General features: G+C 39.5%; 1 protein-coding gene across 1 annotated transcript in view; it reads right to left on the bottom strand.

Annotated features, from left to right (window-relative positions):
* STK32A (serine/threonine kinase 32A) overlaps positions 1 to 21,760 on the bottom strand; it is a gene marked incomplete at its 3' end in the record, with an annotated part of 112,062 nt that extends 90,302 nt beyond the window's left edge. The window contains exons 1-3 of the mRNA XM_084252296.1: positions 21,703 to 21,760; positions 2,680 to 2,735; positions 1,552 to 1,703 (exon numbers count right to left, since the gene is read on the bottom strand). Of these exons, the coding sequence (XP_084108422.1) occupies positions 1,552 to 1,703; positions 2,680 to 2,735; positions 21,703 to 21,754 (260 nt within the window). The 5' untranslated portion in view covers positions 21,755 to 21,760. The remainder of the gene's footprint in view (positions 1 to 1,551; positions 1,704 to 2,679; positions 2,736 to 21,702) is intronic.
* Between the last annotated feature and the right edge of the window lie 1,781 nt (positions 21,761 to 23,541).

The following is a 23,541-nucleotide window of genomic DNA, read 5'->3' as shown; positions in this document are numbered from 1 at the left end:
TGTATGTAACTAAATTTGTTCTTTTCTCTTACTGATTTGTGATGTTAATTTGTTTGCTTAAGCAGCCTGAGAGCAACCCAGGGGGGTGGGGAATCTCTCCTCTGCCACACCAGGTCAGTGTGCTTGGAAGACAGAATTTTATCTAGAATGACACCAAAATAGCAAATAGCATAATCTGTAAGCTCTGGACAACTAAACTTCTCATAACATCCATGTTATTGAAAAAACAGGAATAGAAAGACGGACTCCGCTTTGCCTACGGAGTGGTGAGAGACAAGCAAGAAAAGGCAAAATGTTAAATATGTCCTTAGGAAGGGTGCCTGATCTTAAAAGTAGAAAATTAGTTGGTTGAACTTTTGAAGAAGGAAAATGTGACTTTGAACAAAGGGAGATTACGAAGGGAGAGCACCTGTCAGCTCAGGGTGGAGTGAGGCGGAAAAAAGGCAATTTGATGATTGCTAAGGATAGGAAAGAAAGAACTGCATTCTTTTAACTCTTTAAGTGGCAGACTTCTGAATAGCCACTTTAAGATTCTGATTAAACATACTGACTCTGAGCCAAAATTAGACTCTACCATGTCTGAGTAGCACATAAATGATAATAGACCTATTTCCAAGTTGCACAGAACTGTCTTCTTTCTAACCATGGCCTGGAATCTTTGAACAAATTGTATACTAAGTGAGCTGGATTAATTAAAGGTGGAGGGAGGCAGAGTTTACGCACTGATTCCTCTGGAGGAATGCCCTGAAACACACAGTGACATTTCAATTATTTCTCCATTAGTATTCTCTGAATAAAGACTTTTTTTTTGCCTTTTCTAGTGAGAACCGCTTAGTATGCATATTTAAATAACAGTCATACTGAATTAGCTTTAAGAACTGGCTCTTAATATAATGGATGCATTAAAATGTAGAGCAAAATGAGCAAGCCACAGAAAACCTCCACGCACAAGAAAAAAGCAGGAGGAATAGATAATGCAGCTTCTTTGCCATTTTCTAAGCCTTGGATTATGATAATGGCCTTGAGAGCAAATCACAGTCATTTAATGTCTAGCTGCTCTAACTCTGTGAAAACCTATTTCGTGAGAAAGGTAGCACTGATCTTATTCCAACTCAAAGGTATAGATGTGGCTGCTTAAGATGCATGCTGCAAAGAACCAGTTTAATTGCCAGTCATTTTAAGGAGAAAGGTTTTTGTACCATTTCTAAAGGTCAATATCATCTAAGCCGGTGATGCCATAGTTTGCACCGAAATCCTCCGCTCCACAGTTAAAGTCTCTAATGAGTGAGATGACATCTGAACTCATTTCTTGTCATCCTATTTACTTATAATTGACCTCAAGGACAAGGGGTACTGTGACAAATGAACAAAGCAGTATTTATTGGTGACAAGAAAACCAGAATTTTTTTTCATTTTGAAGACAAAGGCCCATAAGGAAAAAATTAACAAGTATTTTGTAAATACTCATCTAGAAACCAATATGCATTTATGTAGTAGTATTTGGGGTAAGATGGGGGTATCTCCATTTAGAGGTCCAGGAGAGCCACTTACCACAAATTAACCAGGAAAGGATGCTCCAGACCCTGCATGATCTGGAGTTCCTTGAAGACATTCCTTACTTCGTTGCGTTCTACGCACTTTTGCTTGTTCATATACTTCATGGCGTACATCTTCTTGGTATCGTTCTTCTGTACAATGCAGACCTAGGGGTGCAAGCCAGAATGAGAAGATGATTAAGGAAATAATGGATCAGGGCAACGAGAGACTTGCTCTTGGAATGACTTGCATGCCTATGGCTTGCACATTCTCTAACGTTCATCGTGGCCACTTTTATTTCAGAGGGAAGTTCATTTTCCCCCTGTACCAGGTCGATTCCTGAATCTCTGTTTCTCAAATAAGTTTGCCTATTTTCACTTTTTTTGGACAGCATTTTGGAGAAAATGGCTGTCTCCTTGTCAGGAATCTTCCAACAGCAAATGACACCCTTATTTTGCTTTGGTGACTAAAATGGGTATGACTAAACTGATCAAGTTGAACAATATTGTGCAAACAATTTCTGTTTGCAACTATAGGTGATATAAACAAAAATGACTGTAAGCCTTGGGAAAACACTACACACGATGTCCATATGTTTGAAATTCTTTCAAAGCTTCATGTAATATGTGATAAAGCAGATATCAGATGATTTTACAATGAAATTTCAATGTGAAATATTATTCTCAAAATAGATCTCCACCAAGAAACTAATAATTGGGATGTTCATCTAGAAGTTTCTTCCCCAAAAAGTTAGATTTGCGATGTATATTTTTCATGGTGTCTGAAAATTAAAAACATGGTACATCTGGGAAATAAACAGAAATCAGGTGGCTTCTTTTCCATGTGAAAGGATTTCACTTCTAATGTCAACTCTTACTGAAGGTACATCTGGTATAGGTTGAAGTTGATCCTGGAATCTTACTCTTTCCTTTAGAGAGAAAATCTTAAGTGCCAATGTGAGTAAATGCATTTGACTTGGAGATAATTCTGAGAACAGTGTATATTTATATGCAGTTGCCTGGCACATAAATCCATTATAGAAACATCTCTGAATGATCATTTCTGTGATCCCAATAACTAAACAATATGAACATGTTTTTGAGCTCTATAATTCTACTGGTTGTTAATCATTTTGGTTCTCACCTTTCCAAAACTGCCTTTCCCAATGGCTCGCAAGATTTCAAAGTGGTCAAAGTTGACTGTAAAGCAAACAAAAAGAACATGGTGAGTGATATTATCCCTTATCCTAACAATTAGTAATACTTGGGCTACACCCAAGGACCTAGTTGAGAACAACATTCCAGACTACCTGCCCCCTTTGTCCCAGGCCCATTTGCTCAACCTGTAAGTAGTCCTTGAACATGGATGCATTAATCATAGTGCCTAGGGTTGGCCCCTAGTAATAACAGAGTAGAAGTGGATTCTCTACTGATATGTAACCTAGTCTAGGGAGGACTCCATATGAAGAGGGATTCATGGGATAAACACAACATATAAACATATAAATATGCGGTAAACATGGGATAAAATCACAGCATGAATAATTAAAATGCCTAAATATCATGAAGGAAAGAAGTTGGAAGCTGGAAGAGCATGGATGGCCCCTCGGTGACAGGTCAGGAGGGGTATCTCTGAACACAGCCAATGATGGGGAGACCTGGTCCTCCACATACATGGCGTTCCCGAGGACTGGCATGTATAAGCTTCTCCTTGCCTCACTTCTCACTACCACTTCCCTTTTCTTTTATATCTAAACAATTTCAATTTTCCCAACTAGGAAATGATCACACTCGTGAGATTACAGTATGAGCAGATCCCTGGGGCACAGATATCTGACATGCCAGAATGAGCATGTGTGTTGAAGGTCACTGACAAGTGCTTTGAAGGTGACATGGTCTTTCATATCAGCCACTTAAAACTTAAAGCTCCTATAAGGTACCATGGTGATGGGTCACGAGTGCTGTGGTGGTAGGAAAACTAAGGGGACTCCTGAGGGGAGAAATCAAATACTGTACAAAAATTAACAATGCTGTAAGAAAATAAATAAATAAATTTGAAATTAGACCCCTCCTACCCTCCCCCCCCCCCCCCCCAAGAAAAACCAATGCAGCTCCGGGGCATCAGCAGCAGTAGCTGATTGTGGTCTATAGGTGGCGTGGTCTCTTGGGTCAGAGCTCAGGGAATGCCTGGTGATGGGTGGACAAGGAAGAGATTATTTCAAACGGGACCACCTTTGGAGTCTTGTTTTGAGAAGATGTTCTACTTTGTTTCCTGGATTTTGAAATACAGATTTAGATGAGAAAAATCCCAATCGAGGAATTGTAAGCTTTCTTTAGGAAAGAGGGTGAAACACTGGAAGGCACCACTCTTTAAAGATCTATTTTATCTTTTTGAATAATTTGATTAACTTCTTTTGAAGGAAAAAGATGAGTAAGGGGAATTCTTAAGGTCTTTTTAAGCTTTCTGAGGATCAGAAATTTCTATAATGTTACTTACTCATTGCTTTGTGACCTCCATATCTCTTCATTTCTGCCATGAATCCTACTTGATCATGTAAGGCAGTGTATATTACAAACAGCCCTAGATTTAGACTCAAAATAACAATGTGGCTTGTGATAAATGACAGACTCTGAACCATTTCCTCATCTTTAAAAAATGGGACAGACCCTCCTAGATAAGAAAACATTTAACAGAAAATGCTAACAAAACAGTTTACTTAACATAGTCAAGTGAATGACTTATCTTCCACAATTCCTTGAGTTGAATTTCTTTCATCCCCTAGATCATAAGCACTAGGAAGGCAGGGATCATATAGTATTGTGTTTACCCTGGTTTCCCTGGCAGCTCAAAAAGCACCTTGCTTGAGGTGAATGAAGGTGTAGCTCTGCACACCTACAGAACCTTGCACAGTGATGTATATGAAGTTGGTCCTTAGGAAATCACACAATGCTATAAAGGTACACAAGAACCCCCAAATAAACACTTCTCATGAATATGAACAGTGTGAACATTGGGCTCATCTAACAAAGTATTTTTCAAACCGAGTCAAAGATCACTAATGAACTATGGAACACATTTACAAATTTAGTAATAAGAACCATTTAAATTTTCAATGGGATAGAATACATTAGAAAATACCAGAAACATCTCAAGTGTAGTTTAGGAGTAGGATTGCCTCTGAAGCTGCTTTTGTTTCAATTTTTTATATGTATATAAATAGATATGTACTAGATCATGATATAGTTATTTTTGGTATATTATTTACTGTGGGTTGTGATGAAAACTGGAAAGAAAACCCTTCTATAAGTTTTCTCTTGAGGTTCAATGTGACATAACCTAGTCAATGAATTCCTCACACTTATTACATGAGGCTGAGTTACACATTATGTCCATGGAAGTGTTCAAATACACTGACCAGGACTTATTTGCAAGTCCAAGATTTTATCTATCTTGAGTAGATCCAATAACTCACTGTGATATCTCCAGCAGCAGCCTAACCTAAGATGTTGTGATGACATTTGAATCTCCAAGCCTACAGCAGGACCTGGAAAGCATGATGTTCCATTGTGCTATTAATCCATTTCATGAACCCAATCTCTTTAAAGGCCTTTTGAGTTTTAATAAAAATGATAAAGGATTATCAGCCAAGTTGCTGATAAATTTCTACTAGCAGAACTGGCTTAATTAAGGTCAGGTGAGGTCTCAGAAAAATTGCAAGTCGAAAGTTTTAGAGAGAATGAATCTTATTCATGCCTTTATTTCTATTCAATCGAAGGAAGAACAGTCTCCAATCCAATATCACACTGTCTCAAGCAACTTTCATCTATAATATAAAACCTGGGGAGAAAGCCAGTGACACATTGAAAGTGACAAGAAGGGGAAGCACTTATTCTATCCATTTCTTAAATGTCCAACAACGGCATCACTCCTTAGGAGGAAGACAGACTGGAAAGGCAGCCAAGTCTCATAAATTGAGACAAAATGATATTTGAAGTCAGAATTGTGGGTTATTTTGTCAACAGTTCACTTATATTCCTTTTAAGACAGCAGTGCAAGTTGGGAGAGAAGCTAAACTAACCTCTCAAGAAGCTATGGCTTTGCTAGTAAGTCAAACCAACAAATATTCATTAAGCATCTGCGTGTGCAGGACTCTGCTAGTCACTATGGATGAGCAAAAGGAACTTGGTACTAAAACAAAGCCTCAGGAAACTGAGACTCGTATTCTTAAAGACACACAACCTGGACACCAAACACCCCTTGTCTGATTTTTATTTTATTTTGTTACATTGTATGTGTCTTTGGATTCCAGTCTTTCATTTTTCTAGAGTTAGATGGCTGTAATAAATACATAAGTAAATAAGTAGATAAATGAAAGTGACAAAATGTCAGCGTTTGGGGTAGCATGGTCCTGTAACCTTTGGGGAGGGGAGAGAGACCATTGTGACATGGCAGTTTTGCTTTTTGGTTTTCAGTGAACACTGAGTACTTTGATAAAAGATAACAATGATGATTTGAGTCAGATAGAATAAGATAAATGAAACCAGCAAGTGTACTTGACCTTTCTGAGCTTTGAGTTCTTGTTCACCACGAAGATTATTTTTTAATATAAGACTAATATGCTCTCAATGTTAAAAATGCAGAAAAGCAGGAAGAAGAAAAACAAAGTCATCTAAACACTTTGATTAATTTTTTTCTGTAATGTTTTTCTTTTATTCTAAGTATATATTATATACAATTGAACTGAAAGGTTTACTATAAAACACTGATATTTGTGAATGATCCATTTGTCTTACTCTTCAGTCTCTCCCAGCCAAGAAGCTAGCCCTGCTACCTCTTTCTGCTTTGTCAGTTTTTAACCACATCTCATAAATAGCATAATTTTCCTGTTTTTTTTTTTCAATTTTAGGTACTAATTATTGTGTTTCCAAGATGGTAGGTGGCACTTCCAAGATGGCAGGCAGGATTTAACTCACTTTCTTGATCTTCTGGCTTTACTCCAGCCTGCTCCCATATTTCCAATGAGCTGTATTGAATATACTAATTTCAGTAAGATCAATACACAGCATTCCATTATTATGACTATGTAAATGGTACAGGCATCTGAACCATGTGGTAAACTGTGATTAGTTTTCCTTTCAGTCAGTAACTATGTTGGTTAAGCTTACTTTTCTATATCCTTTTGCCTAATTCAATCTCAAACTCCACTCACTATCTACATTCCCTTTCAAAAGTTCAAGTGCAACAGCCACATTGCCATCTCCCTGGAAATGTCTCTACCAGAGACATGACTGAGCTGATGCTTTTTCTTCCTTCACCATTGTCATAGCAGGGATCTCCTGACCCACTGGCTCCTGGGGATGGCTTCACTGTTCTTTTCCTTTTCTTTCTTTCTTTTTTTTAAATTTTAGTTTTTTTAAAGATTTATTTATTATGCATACAAGAACTGGGGTGCAGGCCAGAGGTACGGGGGGGTGAGAGGATTCACAAGAGACAGAATGGGTAGCAGAACAGGCAGATGTACTGAACTACACTGCTGAGGATAGCAGCGGGCAAGACAGGAGAGGTCTGCTGCACCATGTGGGTAGCTCCCTGGCCAGCAGTCCTGCTGCAGTGGCTGGCGACAGCTTGATAGTGCTGTGTCTTTAATCCCTACATCACCAGGGAGGCCCCAGCTTCCCTGTTCTTTAATGGTGTATTCCCTGCTTGTAAGCATGCTCTCTCTTTCTTGCTTTACTCCCTTGTTTTTGTAGAGTACATCCTACAACAGCTTTGTAAGAAAGATTGCACGGCAGGTACATTTTTGATTCCTTTCACATATGAAAAATATTTTTATTCTACTCACACACTCTTGAGAGTTTGGCTGAGTGGTGAATTCTAGGTTGGAAATTGTTTTCCTTCAAATTTGAAGGCACTGCTCTTCTTGGTTTCTAACTTCTATGCAGTGCTGTGAGAGTCAAATGGGAAAGAAGGCTGGGGGCCTGGGTGCTCAGGATGCACATCCCTGCTCCCTCCACTTTCCAAAAGGCACTCCCACTTTTGGGGCGCCAGCTCTTTCTGATTAAAGGAGTCTCCTCTCCAAAGGATGAACCACAGTGGAGATGACTAGTGTGGGTGGAGATGACTAGTATTTTTTTCATTTTCTTTTGACAAAGTGGAAGGGATACGACCAGTTTATAAGCAATTATCCTAACAATTCTTATTTTAGATTTTCTCCTTCGCCTGGGTACTTCTGGGGGCACACATGACTTCTAGATACAGTCAATTCCTGCAGAACAGAGGTGGAGGAATGTCTTTCATTCATCAGCTCTCCCTGGAAGTCTTGCTTCCATTTATTCTCATCTTATAAAATAGGTAAAATGTTACCTATTTCAAAGGTCACTGGTGGAGAAGAAATGAGAGGATGATGTTGGGAATATATACAGAGTATAGTAGACACTCAATAAATGAGATATTTGGGATTTTTTGGGTGGAAAACTCATTTAGGTATGAGGCAGAGATCCGTCTTTTTACCATTTATTTGTGACCTTAGCCAGTGTTTTCCAAAAGTCATTTTTAGATTCATATTCTCATTGAAAGAAGGGTGTGATAATTGCTTTGTTACTGATAACTCAGTATTATTTTCAGCATCAAATAGAAATCAAGCAAATACTATGCAAATGTAAAGCACTCTGCTTGGGCACTAGAGGCAGGCAGCAGTGGGTGATGACCCCCGTTGGCCTCTTCCCAGTTGTGTGAACTTGGACAGGTTTCTTTTTTTTTTTAAAGATTTATTTATTTATGCATGTAAGAACTGGGTATAAGCCAGAGGTGTGGGTGTGTGGGCGGGGTGGGGTGGGAGGATCCACTAGAGACAGAGTGGGGAAGCAGAACAGGCAGATCTACTGAAATACACTGCTGAGGGGAGCAATGGGAGAGGCAGGAGAGGTCTGAGCCATGTGGGTTGCTCCCTGGTTGGGGATCAAACTCATGCCACAGCGGCTGGTGATAGCTTGATAGCGCTGTCTTTAACCCCTGCGCCATCAGGGAGGCCCTTGGACAGGTTTCTCAACCCAGCTGAGTCTCAACTCGAACAAATGCCTACATGTGTCCCTAACCAGTCGGAGCCCTCTTCACCAGGTTACTAAAATATCACTGCCATCTACCTAATTACTCAAGGAAAAACCTCAGACTCTTGATTTTATTCTTTCCCTCTTACCCACATGAAACCAATAACTCCCAATTACTTTATATTGAAAATAAATGATGCATAAACTGTTTGCCATCTTCATTACCACTCAGCACAGGCTCCATTACCTTTCTCTTAAATGCATGATTATCCTAATGAAAATAGGTCACCTCTTTTTTTTTAAATCTTATCATTTGTTATCTACATTGAACTGACTGAAAATTATAACTATATATTTGGATTTCACAAATCAGAAAATCCCACCCCCCCCAACCCCCAAGAAAGTAGAGGAGAAGTTTGGGAGTTCTTACTTTTTTATTTACCAAGTAAGAGCACTAATATTATGGTTATGATAATAGTAGTACTAACAGCTAGCATTTATTGAACAATTACTAAACGTTTCCTGGATGCTTTCTTTCTAGTTCCACAAACTGTACTATTCTTCTCTCCCCCCGGAGATGACAAAAATGGGAATTAGACAGGCAAATAGCTGTCTAAAACTTTTTCTAAAAAATAGAAAAACTTTTTCTAAAAATAGAAGAAATTCGATTTCTATAATCCTTAAGTGCTAAATACACACAAGAAGGAGTATAATAATATTACTAAAATTTGGAATAGTTTTAGCATTAGGAGAAGCTTATTACAGTCCTCTCATTTCTCTCTTTTCATTGCAAAGTGAAAAAAAAAAAGTCACCGTAGCTTGGCATGTGTCCACAGAGAATGTCTGGGAACCATTTACGCAGCCGGTAACTCTGACCCCAGGGTAATAGTTAAGGTTGAATATCAGCACTAGAGTGTATTACTTGTAACCCACTGGGTTCAGATTTACTCAGCTGTCTCAGCCCTTTACCATCCCAAATGGTTGGCAGCAAACGGTTGCCACTAAGACACGAGGAAGCTGGCAGGTCCTTTCAGAATATGTCTGGAACTTCTCCAGAAATGCAGCCTCCAAGGCCAATTGATGGCATCTGCTTGAATAGTCAGCACTTCCTTTTATGAAACATGGTGCCCCAGGGAGTCTGGGATTTACTGACGCCCCTTACTGGTGCCAAGACCGAACAATGGGCACCAATAGCTTCTTTTTCTGCTGCCGGGACCCCAATTCATGAATCTGCTCAGAAGTCAGAAATACACTGGCCATTTCTTTACAACAAGTCATGAGGTAGAACAGTGGGAAGGATGGGGATCAATGTACCCATTTTTGGATGCCCCTCAGTTGAATAAATGCCCCAGTAGGAAATAAATTCTACCTAATAATATTTCAAATGAATTATAGGTTGTGACCATTTAATTGAACCTGGTTGGTACATCTATCAAATAATAAATGTTACAAAATAATACATCATTGCCTCTAAAACACTAAATTTCACTTTTTAATGACACCATTATTTTATAGCCTTTTCAACTTTTTTACAATATAGGATTTCTCCCCTCAGGTGTGGGCATCATAGTTTTCCCACCATCAAAGCACCCACAGTCCTCCACCACAGTCCACTGTGCTCTCCCTCCACACCTATTTCCTCTCTTCCTTCCTCCCCCCTCCTCCTCCCCTTCCCCACCCCCCAGATGCCTCAGGCCTATGGTTGGCTTTCAAGGGTTGGTTTTAAAGTTTGTCTTTGTTTGATCTTTGGTTTCTCTATATTTCACATATAAGTGAAACCATTTGGTATTTATCTTTGTTCTCCTGGCTCACATCACTTCACTCACTTAGGATATCTTTCCAGCTCCATCCATGTTGCCACAAATGGCATGAACTTATCTTTTTCATTGCCAAGTAGTATTCCAGTGTGTGTGTGTGTGTGTGTGTGTGTGTTGCGCACGTGCATGCACACGCATATGTATTTCACACCTTGATCCAATCATCTGTTCTGGGTCATTTAGGTTGTTTCCATACCTAGCCTATTTTAATAGTGCTGCTATGAACATTAAGAGTGCACTAAATTTCTTGGTCCAAGTACTTCTACTGACTCATGCTGATCAGCTAAAAGAGTCAATAAAGAGTGAATTTGCTCAGCATCTACAGAGAACTAGCTCCTTGCCCAGCCTCTCAGTTTAAAGCTAGAAAGTTATAGATGGATATCAGAAAGACACCCCCTCCACCCAGCACATGCAAGTCCATTTCTGAGGATGATTTAGAGCAGGGGTTAGCACAGAATGACCCACAGGCCAAATCCAACTCACCATTGATTTTTGTATGGTTTGTAAGCTAAGGATGGCTTTTATATTTATTAATGCTTGGGGAAAAATGAATATTTTGTGATAAGGGGAAATGTGAATCTCCAAGTGCTTAAGTAAAATTTTATTGGAACAGAGACACTTTCATTTGTTTCTTCATTATTTAGGGCTGCTTTCATGCCACAGTGGCTGAGTTAGTGGTTGTGACAGTGGAGACTGTGTGAACAGCAGCAATATTGTGAGATACTGTGTTTCACAAGAAAAATATATTTTGATCATTCCAATGACTGAATATACATTTCACCTACATATTTGGTTTCTCGCCTAGGCTTCTGACATATAGCTCAGAATACCTTTACAATTTTGTACGGGTTGCGAGTGATAAATGTGTCATTGGTTATGGTAATAAGGTGACTTTTGCAAAGCATGCAAGGATGGAGCTGGTTGGCAGTGCAGCCAACCAAAATGGGTTGGAACTTCCAGCCTCTCACCCTGGAGATGGAGTTCAATCACCAAAGGCCAATGAGTTTGTCAATTCTGCCTCTGTCTGGTCTCCACAAAAACCCCAAAAAGGGTGGAGCTGCCGGGCTGGTGAACAGAGAGAGGTGCTGGGAGAATAGTGAGCCAGGGGAGGGCATGGAGGTTCCATGCTCTTCCCCATATCTTGCTCTGTGCATCTCTTCCATCTATTTGTTCCTGAGTTAGACCTTCTTAGAATAAACCAGTAATGGAGTGAAATGTTTCTCTGGGTTCTGTGAGGTACTCTGGCAAATTAATTGATCCTGAAGTGGGAGCTTGGCAACCTCTGATTTATAGCCAGACATCAGAAGCACAGGTGACTGCATGGGCTAGAGACTGGTCCCTAAGGGGAACAGTCTCATAAGAGCAAGCCCTTAACCTCTAGAATCTGATGTTACCTCTGCATGGATGTGTCAGAATTAAGTAGAATGGCAGGATGCCCAGCTGATATGTGAAAAATTGCTTCATGTGAGGGGACCCCCTCCTCCCAATGCCGACACATGAGAAATTGGGTTCAGGAACCCAAAAGAACTGCAAAGCATAAAATATTTACCCTCTGACCTATCACAGAAAAAAGCCAACCCCTGCTTTATAGCATTCTCAGAAATCACAAAAAATACAAGTTCCTGAAGTAAAAAAAAAAAGTTAATGTTACTTGCTTTACTGTAAATATGTCTCCAGATAGGAAAGAAGAAATTGTCCAGGAGGGAAAAACAAAGTGTGTGCTACTCTATTGAATTCAAAATGTAGAGTCGTAAAATATCCAGGCCTTTCATCATATAAACTATGGTCAATGTCCTACTTTCCCAAGAATATTATTCCATCACTGTTTTTTTAAATGTGTGTATATCCAAATGAAATAGCCACAAATTGTCCTACAGCAATGAGAACTGTAAGTCCCCATGTGACTCATAGGCCCTGAATTGGTGACTTAATGGCTAACACTGGCCACGGTAATTAAATTTGCACTGGCAGTACTCAAGAACTGGATCCCCTAAAGGCCTACAGTGCAGTTCTCATTGAAGACCAGTTGCATGATGTGAACACTGAAACCAGCTTACACATTTTGTTTTTTCAAACATGGTGTTTGAAGATGAAAATGAAATAAATATAGCTTTTGACAGGATAAAATGCTAGTTTACCACAAGTGTTATTTATCATCCAACAATGACTTTACCACAGTTTGTTCATAAGATACTCTGAATGAACATTTAAAAAAATAAGCAACAAATTATCACCAAATCCAATTCCTAGTGGACTAGAGTGCGCCAACATCTCAGAATTCAATGGAGCTACCTTATGTTTTACTCATCACCCAGACAGATGTGGACTGTGCTATGTGAGGAACTGGTAAGGATTTCACAGAGGAACACATTCACCCTTCCACTGGAGAGATGTCCCACTTCATAATATATTCCCATTAAACCGGAGGGAGGCTCATTGTGAAGAAATGGTGTTTCAATGGAAAAAGAGTAACTATGGTCAAGACGTTTGCTTCCCAAATTGCACATCACAGAATATTATGCCACAAGGTATTGAAAGGTTGTCCACAAAAATGGTTCCCTTTTGAAATAAGTTTGAAAAATAACAAACTTCTGAGATTTCAATATTGCAGACGATTTCAGAGCCTTCAGTAGACTAATGAGCATTGTGGATCTCCAAAGGCAGGAGGTAACTTTCCTAAATTTCTTTGCGTAGATTCTCTTAAGCATGTATTCATAACTATTGCTTAGGGAACATGCAAATTGGAATCATTTGTTTGATCTTTAAGGTGTGTTTTCTTGGCTGTGTAGTTTGACTCTTCCACTCCCTTGGAGTGGGGAAATAAAGTAGTCACAAGTTAAAAGGATGTTTGTTACTAATAGACAGTTGGATCTGAGGTTATTTATGACACATGTCTTTACTAAATATTAGATTGTCACAGATGATTTAATTTTGTAAGAAACAAATTCTCGCCAGGGAAATTTTCCTCTTTCTTTCCCAATCATTTTCATGCAAATTAGTTAAGTATAAAATCAGACAACTTTAGCCCAGGTTGAGTGGGGAGAGTCTGAAATTCATCTGCCTACCTAATTAGGAAGAAATATGCAATGCATAGACATTAAAATAACAAAGAAGATTCTCCAAGTCCTTCATAGCTGGAATCAATTCAGTAACCTCCCATTTCTTTTAGATTGCAAATCTGTGACCAATTTTCTTGGACCAATGTTTTGAAGTACCCCAGTGCCTCTGTCACAGAGGAAGATGCAGGAAAACTGGAATCAGCCACATATCCTAGGAGACCAGTGTTGCCCAATAAAAGTGGAACATTGAGTTTTCTGCAAGTCAAAAGAAGAATGCAATTATTGAGCTCTCTGCAAACTCACAGCATTGATAAACCCTTGGTAGCAGCTTTTAAACCTAAGGTCAACTTTTCTTTCCTGTTATGCTCCAGAAGAAAATTGTCTCTTGGTTTAGCAGAACCAACTTTTTCACCTCAACAGTCTTTGTATATGCTTGGAAACACATACAGTTAAAAATAATTGCAAGACTGTTGCCTAGACCCTAAACTGTAAACAAGTTCATTTTCTCTAGTTATTAAAGGATTTCCCCCCCAGATCAGCATGAGAACTTCAATAATTGGACTTTAAAAATATTGATTTTTTAAAAATAAAACAAAAATCAGAAATGAAAAAAAAAAGTATGGCACTAGATAGTGGAAATAAAGCAACAAAAGGGAAAGGGTGAAAATATTAAAAAAAAAAAAAAGAGCATCACTTCTACTCTTCCAAAAAATGTAAAATATCTTTCCATGTCATTAATTATTTCTCAGGGGAGCCATATGGTAATTGAGTGTGGGCCACAATTGTCAGCATGTTCCCTGACTGATATTACTTAGTCACTTTGGTACACAAGTCAGAAAAAAGGTAGTTATTTGATTTTTTTAGCCCAATGAGTTCTTGATTTTGCTTTAAGTAAAAGTATAAACTAGGGGTAAAAGGAGAAAGCAGATGAGATTTTGTATTGATGCAGTCATTGAACTTGGCTTATTTTTAAAGGCTTTTATACAGATTTTTACAGAATCCATAAAATCTGTCATTCTGTCAATCTAATTTCATTGATAGAATTGTGAATAGGTCATATTAACTATATACCATCTACAGAGTTGAATTTAATCAATTTTCTTTCAAAAGTTGAAATACTTCAAAGAATTCAATCTAATGGACTGATGCTAGTAACACTATAATTGTATTAATTAGATGGTTGCATTATGTGAGTCAACTGCTAAGCAGTTTATCTGCATTATTTTATTTAATCTTCACAATGACCCAATGAAGTATGCTCAATTATTGCCTTTACATATGAAGAAAATAAGGGACAAAAAAGTTTAATACCTAGCATAATGGAAGATTCCCTCCCATTTCCCCAATTAATTCCCCCCTAAGTGATTACTTAGGTTTGAGGTTCCTTTCATGCTATTTCATTCTGTCCCTCCAGAATACTTCATAATTAGGCAAATTGATTCTAGCATTTGATGATGGTTAGTCAGGCAGTGCCCCCTTTGATTTTTCTCATAGAAACACATAGATTGTTATTCTCAGGTTTGAACCTGTGTATGACTTTCTAATATCAGAGTCCATGCTTTCAGACATTATTCTAGATGGTCCCCCATTACTAAAACACCACATATAATAAGGTAGAAGATGGTGTAGTGATTTGTCAAAAATTTAGAAAGTTAGCAAATGATTTAGCAATTCTACTTCTAAATATATAAATAAAAGAACTACAAACAGGGACCTGAACAGATATTTGTATACCCATATTCACAGCAGCATTATCTATGATAGTCAAAATGTAGAAACAACCAAGAATCTATTGATAGATGAAAGAACAAAAAATGGGTCTATATGTACAATGAAATATTAGGCAGCTTTGAAAAGGAATGGAATCCTGGTACATACTATTATATGGGTAAACCTTGAAAACATGCTAAGTGAAATAAACCAGACACCAAAGGACAAATATCATAACATTCTATTTATAGACGGTACCTGGAATAGTCAGTTCCATACAGAAAAAAAGTAAAATGGTAGTTGTCAGGGCTCAGGGGTGAGGTGGGATAGGGAGGAACTAGGGGGTCGTTATTTAATGGACACAGAGTTTCAGTTTTGAGAGATGGAAAAGTTCTGGAGATGGAAGGTGCTGAATGATGGTTACTCCAAAATGCCACTGGACTGTACACTTAGGAATTGTTAAAATGCCCAGACTTCAAACTATACTACAAAGCCATAATAATTAAAACAGTATGGTACTGGAACAAAAACAGACACACAGACCAATGGACTTGAATATAAAGACCAGAAATAAAGCCACATATATGGACAACTAATATTTGACAAAGGAGCAAAGACTATGCAATGGAACAAGGACAGTTTATTCAATAAATGGTGGAAAACTGGACCACCACATGCAAAAAAAAATGAAACTGGACTACTACCTCACACCATTCACAAAAATAAACTCAAAATGTATAAAAGAATATAAGACCTGAAACCATAAAATATATAGAAGAAAATATAGGTAAAACACTATATGACATATATCTCAGGAATATCTTTAGAAAGATTCATCCCCCAAAGCAAAGAAAGTGAAGGAAAAAATGAACAGCTGGGATTACATCAAAATGAAAAGCTTCTGTACAGCAAAAGAAACATTAGCCAAAACAGTGACACCCCACTGATTGGGAGAACATTTTTGCACTCCATGCAACTGATAAGGGAATGATCACTGAGACCTACAAAGAACTCACAAACTCAACAAAAACAAAGTAAGCAATCCATCAAAAAATGAGCAAAAGAGCTAAAAAGACATTTATCCAAAGAGGAAATGCAAATGGCCAACATTTGAAAATGTTCAACATCCCTTATAATCAGAGAAATGCAAATCAAAACCACAATGAGATACCACCTTACACCAGTGAAAATGGCACATATTAAAAAAGCTAGTGACAACACCTGTTGGCGAGGATGTGGAGAAAAAGGAACTCTCCTGCACTGCTGGTGGGAATGCAAACAGGTCCAACCAATATGGAGATTCCTCAAACTACTAAAAATGGAGCTACCAAAATACCCAGAAATTACACTTCTAGGCATCTACCCAAAGGACACAAAAACATAATTGAAAAGGATACCTGCACCCCTATGTTTATTGCAGCACTATTTATAATAGGTAAGATACAGAAACAACCCAAATGCTCAAAAATGCATGACTGGATCATGGATCAAGAAGATGTGGTATATATACATATATAATGGAATACTATTCAGTAATAAAAAATAACTCATGCCATTTGCAGCAACATGGATGGAGCTAGAAGGTATTATGCTCAGTGAAATAGCCAGAAGGAAAAAGAAAAATATTACTGGTTTCACTTATAGGAGGAATAAAGGGGAACCAAATAAGGGATCGGGGGAAAAATAGTAACAAAAAACCCCCAAAGTCAACAGGCAACTATAAATCAGAGACATTCTGCAGGGGAGGAGGAGGAGGGAAAGGGATCAAGGCAGGGGAGGGAGAGCACAAGGGACTATGGTGATGGTACACAGGTGAATTGGTGGTGGGAATTCGATGGGGACTACACTTGAGAGGAGAAAGCAAACTGTACAAAAATGAACAATGATGTAAAATATATATAAATAAATTACATTTAAAAAACCCTAAAAACAAACAAACAAAAAGAATTGTTAAAGCGGTGAATTTTGTTATATATATTTTATCAAAATACAAAAAAGTAATTAGGACTTGGTTTTGCACTGAAATATAAAAGTTAAAGCTACAGGGCCTTCCTGGTGGTGGAGGGGTTGAAGTCTCAGCACTATCTAGCTATGGGCAGCCACTGCAGCATGAGTTTGATCCCCTGGCAAGGGAGCTGACCCACATTGTGCAGCAGACCTCTCCTGTCTCACCCACTTCTCCCCTCAGCAGTGTATTTCAATAGATCTGCTTGTTCTGCTCCCCACTCTGTCTCTGGTGAATCCTCTCACCCCCCACATCTCTGGCCCACATCCCTGTTCTTCAACGAAGAAATAAATAAATCTTGTAAAAAAAGTTAAAGCTGCAAAACAATAGGGCCTCCTTGGTGGCGCAAGCGGTTGAGTGCAATGCTGTGAAGCTGTCTGCAGCCTCTGCAGTGCAGATTCGATCCTGGCTGGCCAGGGAGAAACCCACATGGCACGGCAGACCTCTCCTGTCTCACCCACTGCTCCCCTCAACAGTATTTTCTGTCTGACTGTTCTGCTCCCCGTTTTGTCTCTGGTGAATCCTCTCACCCACACATCTGGCCTGTACCCTGGTTTTTGTATGCATGAATAAATCTTAAAAAAAAAAAAAGCTGGGCCTCCCCGGTGGCGCAGCGGTTGAGCGCTGGGCTGCAAGCCTGCCCGCAGCCTCTGCAGCGGCGGTTCGTTCCCTGGCTGCCAGCGAGGGTCCCACACACACACAAAAAAAGCTACAAAACAATAGTTTGAGATCTATCTTAGCAGGATGACTTAACAGTAATCAAATAAACCTTATCGTGTTCAACAGCATTGTAAATCTTACTCTTTGTTTTCACTAAAGATCAACATAAGTAACTAATACAATGATTCTGTCAAGATCACCTATCGGATGGGACAGCATAAAATGTCAGCGTGGGTCATAGCAAGAACAGCTTATCTCAAGGGACATCCAATAATATTTTATCTTACTCCTTAATTATCTTCAAAATAAACCAAAGCACTTTCCACGAGAAAGAAATCTTGAAATATTTATTGGAAAATGGGTTCAAATTGTCTTCTTAAATTTACAAATAGGGACCAGTGAGCCTTTTGAAGGAAATATTAAACATTTCTTCATCTCATATTGGGATCTTTTTCAGCAATATTTTAAAAATAATTAAGTTGGCTTTTTACAGTGCCCTAGATTCTGGGCCAGTTTGGTTATATGAAAAGATGAAGCTCAGAAATGATATAGGCACCAACGTTCTTTGATTAGTCAGTGTTTTTTGGTGTTTTCTTGGTGAGAAGCTTCACAGCAATCAAATCAAATCAAATCAACTTTATAGGATTTATTTATTAAAAGGGAATTTCCCAGGATGGTATCCTCTCCCCCAGGCTCAATGATCTTATAAACAAAAAAGTCAACAGGGGAATTAAATAATCTCTTAATAAAACGCAAACTCATTCTCATCAAATGTTATAGGCAACAGTTCACTCCCAATTTTGTCATCATTGGACTTTGAACTAGCTTTTCCCTGTGCTTGAACTATTCTCATCTTTCAGATTTTGCTCAAATGTCACCTGTTCACATAGGCCAGCCTGACTTTCCTCAAACCCCTGGGTAACAGGCTCCATCATCTCCGCATCTGCCCCTCTCTATAAGGTCACTCAGCCATTTCCGGTGACACTAACACTCTCTGAAGTTACTTGGTGTGTGTGTTGACTTGCTACTCTTTGCCTCCACCAGCCTGGAGCCATCTGATTTCTGCTGCATTTTCTCCTTCCAGCAGGCTGACAAGCTCCCGGTAGGCAGGCTTGCCTTCTACTGATCTCTGCCTTGCAATTCCATGAGCAAGAAGATCAGAGCCTCGCCCCAGGGAAGCGCAGACATCCTGCTTTGCTCTGCTCTGCCTTTTATGGGTGCTGCTTACTTATTGGATGAGGGTAGAAGGTTAGATAACAAAGAGGTAGCAGCCTAGAAGATGTTTTGAAAGACCCATTTGGTCCTTAAGCCTAACTCTAACCCATCCTAGTTCCATCAGAGTCTCTTGAAGGAGGTTGATAAGTGGTGCCTTATTTCCCACTTGGGCATGTTGCTTTCTTGGGCACAACATGAGCAGAAGGACTGATTGAATCAAAGAAGACATAGCTGTTTCTGTGTTTTCTCATCCTGATGCTACCCTAGTACTTTAAAATGGCACATAGCTTTGCAACTTATAAGCATGAAGTTGGCCTCTCTCTCCTACTTTGTCCTCTGGTAATCAGCCTCATGCACGGCATTAGCTCTGAATCCATAGGGAGCACAGTGAACCACGCAAATGAAATTCAAGCCTATTTGTTTGTCTTTCCTTTTGGAAATGGAAAAATCAAGTAATATCACTGGTCTCTTGATCCTTGTTATTAACACTTGATAAAGCTAAAAAGGCAAACCACAGCCATGGAAAAAAATTTCTTAAGACCATTTTCTAACTAGATAATTTCAGGGTTCCTATATAATATTTAGTAGACATAGTAGGCATGCACCTCTAAATTAATAGTGAGGGCCCCCCTCATGGCCTAGGGGTTAAGTCTCAGCAGTTATTACCGCTAAGGGCTTAATTCAATCCCCGGTCAGGGACCTAACCCACATATAGTGTAGCAGACCCTTCCTGTCTTGCCCACTGCTCCCCTCAGCAGTGTATTTCAGTCAATCCGCCCGTTCTGCTCCCCACTCTGTCTCTGGTGAATCCTCTCATCCTCTCATACCTCTGACCTACACCCTAGTTCTATACAAAATAAATAAAATCTTAAAAAATATAAATTAATAGTGAATATCTGGAAAAGAACATCCTGATCAGTCAGATATTTTGTTTTTAAAAGGATCCATACAGGGCCTCCCTGGTGGCGCAGCGGTTGAGCACTGGGTTGCGAAGCTGCCCGCAGCATCTGCAGCGCCGGTTCAATCCCCGGCTGCTCCCCGGCCACCGGAGGAGGGTCCCACATGGCGCGCAGACCTCTCCTGCCGCCCGCTGCTCCCCTGAGCAGTGTACTTCAGTCTGCCTGCTCTGCTCCCTGCTCTGGCTCTGGTGAATTCTCTCACCCTCCCGCGCTTCTGACTATACCCAGTGCTTGTATAAATAAATAAAAGTAAATCTTAAAAAAAAAAAAAAAAGGATCCATACAAAGATTAAAAAACTGACTACAGCAGGCTTCCAGCTGGCAGACATCTCCTTCTCCCCTTCTTGAGTAAAACAGAACTCTTTAAGAAGGGTCTTGGCCACACAAGATCACTAACGACATTGGCCAGTCTCCTAACTAGGTTTGTGCATGTAAATGCCAATGACTAGCAACAGCCGGCGCAGTGGGCACAGCTTCTCCTCCTTTCTCCTTTCCCTGAGCTGGGATTTGGAAGTGGGGGTGAGCCATCCAGAGGCCTGAGGCTGAGTAACACTGGGCGTGAGAAGAGAAGGACAGAAGCAAGTTGTAAGAGACAGCGTCCCTACCTTCGGATCCATGGATCACTAGATCACTTATGCCTAAATTGTTGCCTGAGAAAGCAAACAGGCCTGTTTTGTTTAAGCCACTGTTTTTCAGAATTTCTGTTTCAACATTTGAACACAATTTCTTTTCTTTGCAGATTTAGATGCTGCTTCATGGTTTTTTCAAAGTGGCTTTAGAATGGCAAACAATAAAATTTGGCATTGAAAAAGACCTTCAGGGTCCCCCAGTCCCTCACTTTATGGAGGAGAATATTGAAGACAGAGTGAAGAAGTAGACTCTGGATACTCAGTGGGAGCTGGTAGTATGACTAGGGTTCGGGTCCCCTGAATTTCAGTTCATTGTTCTTTTCCCTTGTGGTGCAATGAGCAGAACTCCCTGGAAATGACTCCGCAGGCTCCCTGGCCAATTTATAAGCAAGGACCTGGGGCCTTTTCCCCAGACAACCTGTAAACAGCTGTCACCCTCGTTTACTGACGAGGCTGCTCCTAGATCCACTGTGGGAAGGAGGTGACATAGGGAGACATAGGTCCCATTCTGGCCTGCCTCTCTGTGGGGTGATGGGGGAATCAGGATGTCCATGTTCTCTTTTCTGTCTGAACCTGACCATGAAATTTTCCCTAATAAGCCTGATTCTGTTTCCTCTGACCTGACATTTGTCTGAAGCATGGCACTTAGAAACCCAAAAGGCCCCTATTTGCATGACTTCACACTGTAATTCTATGAGTATCGATTATCAGTCACAAGCAATTTGATAATGTAAAACATTTTCTATAACAAGTAGCAATAAGTGTAACTTCAGCTGTCAAGGGAACTGCACAGGCAACAAATCAATCATTTAATCTCAGCAATCTCTGTCCACCAGGAGCCCAACCTCAGCTCCCTTTGCACAAAGTGCACTGGCACAGCTGTGATGGAGCAAGCGCCCCAGGTGACTGAAAGTGGATGCTATTTGCATACAAACTCCTGGGGCTTACCCTTGCAATTCTATTTTTTTTTAAAGGCCCTGCATTGCAATTTACTTAAGAAACTAGGAGTTTATATTTGAATTGTGCAAAATCCTGTATTGTGTACACAAATATCACACTTCCTTACCATCCTCATTTTCATCAAACACTGGTGGTTTGCTTGAGGCGTTGGCTCCCATGGTCGAGTCTGCTCACACCTGGGTCTGTAAGTCACATTATCTGGGCAGGGAAATTCATCTTCTCTTTAAAAAAAAGGCCTCCAAACCTCAGCTGGATATCTGGAAAGAAAAAGAAATGGTATCCTAATAACATGGTATATTCTCGGCACCCAGAATATAGACAGTAGCCAAAATAGTAACATAAACTGGATTGAAACGAAGAATTTTTGTGCTTAAAAATGACAATTTCAGAAAAAACAGAACACCAAACCTCTGGAAGAATCTATTACCTGGCCTCATCAATAGTAGATCTGGACTTATAAAGAAGGAAAGCAACTCCTTTCTAAGTATAAAGACAAATTTAAATGGGACCTTATTTTAAGAACAATCAAATAAAATTTTATTATCACTAAATTTTTGAGAAAATATGTTAATTTTACATTTTTAATATGATATGAACAGCTTTAACTTTTTTTAGCTATAAAGATGCATACCCTAGCTCTTCCTCCTATCCTAGAACGCACTACAAGGAATGAGGTCTGTGTATGACCTTTATCTTATCAGCAAACTGCTGAATTTCACTGAAGATATTTCCTTTCCTCTGAACCTGAAATTGAAAATGATCCTTTCCTCAAAAGTGAATTAAAAATATATATGTAGTATTTTTCAAAGGCAAATTAAATGCGATATATAATAAGTCCCCATTAATTGTTAGCCACTCAGAAGTTCAAATTAATAGTTGCATGTGAGAGTAACATTACTCTGAAAAGATGTATATGGATAGCTTTATTTTAAAACATAATCCTAAAGAATTTTACTTTTCCCTGAAACTGGCAAGGAGAGCTAGCTTCTGGTTGTAAAACTGATAATAATGGCTTTGGCCAGCTACTTAACCTCTTACACTTAAAATAGGGGAAATATGAGTGCTCTTTCAGGAATCATAGCTCAAAAACCTAAGAGAGGGCCTCTCCTGGTGGCGCAGCGGTTGAGCCCTGGGCTGCGAAGCTGCCCGCAGCCTCTGCAGCTCCAGTTCGATCCCCAGCACCGGCAAGAGTCCCACATGGTGCGACAGACCTCTCCTGCCGCCCGCTGCTCCCCTCAGCGGTGTATTTCATCAGTCTGCCTAGTCTGTTCCCTGCTCTGGCTCTGGTGAATTCTCTCACCCTCCCACGCTTCTGACTGTACTCAGTGCTTGTATAAATAAATAAATAAATAAATCTTTAAAAATAAAAAAGCCTAAGAGAGCCAGGTAGAAATGCAAAGAAGTGAGATGGACCAGGCAGGAGATATCCATGCTTATGAGGACACTGGTGACTTGTGGAAGCCAGCTTCCATCCTAAGGTCACTGCTTCCACCAAAGGTCACTGCTGCCACCAAACGTTACAGCTTCTACGTCTGAACACTTGTTGCCAGGGCCCCAGTGGGCGCTGAGGACAGATCTGCAGACTGACCTAAAAGGGTTATAATCCAGATTTTATACAATTCTGGATTGGTCAGTGAATTTCAGAAATAACAGAACACCAAACTTCTGCTTCTAACCTATGGTTACAAATCGATATAACCATAGGATCTGTAACCCTATGACCTGAGAAAATTTCATGTATCATACAAATATGGCTTGTGGGATATAGTTAATAAGATAATGCATGGCACACTGTTATGCCAGTACATCATTCACAAAGAATGAGTTAACTATTGTTATTGTTCACATAGAAGTATATCATTTTCATGTATTCTTTTTTTTAAAATTGAAAACCAGCTGATTAGATTTCCTCTTGGACTTTTTACACATTGAAGGAAGTACAGAT

Source organism: Talpa europaea (assembly GCF_964194135.1).
Source record: "Talpa europaea genome assembly, chromosome: 13".
Lineage (NCBI taxonomy): Eukaryota > Metazoa > Chordata > Mammalia > Eulipotyphla > Talpidae > Talpa > Talpa europaea.
This window is presented reverse-complemented; position numbering and strand designations above follow the sequence as displayed.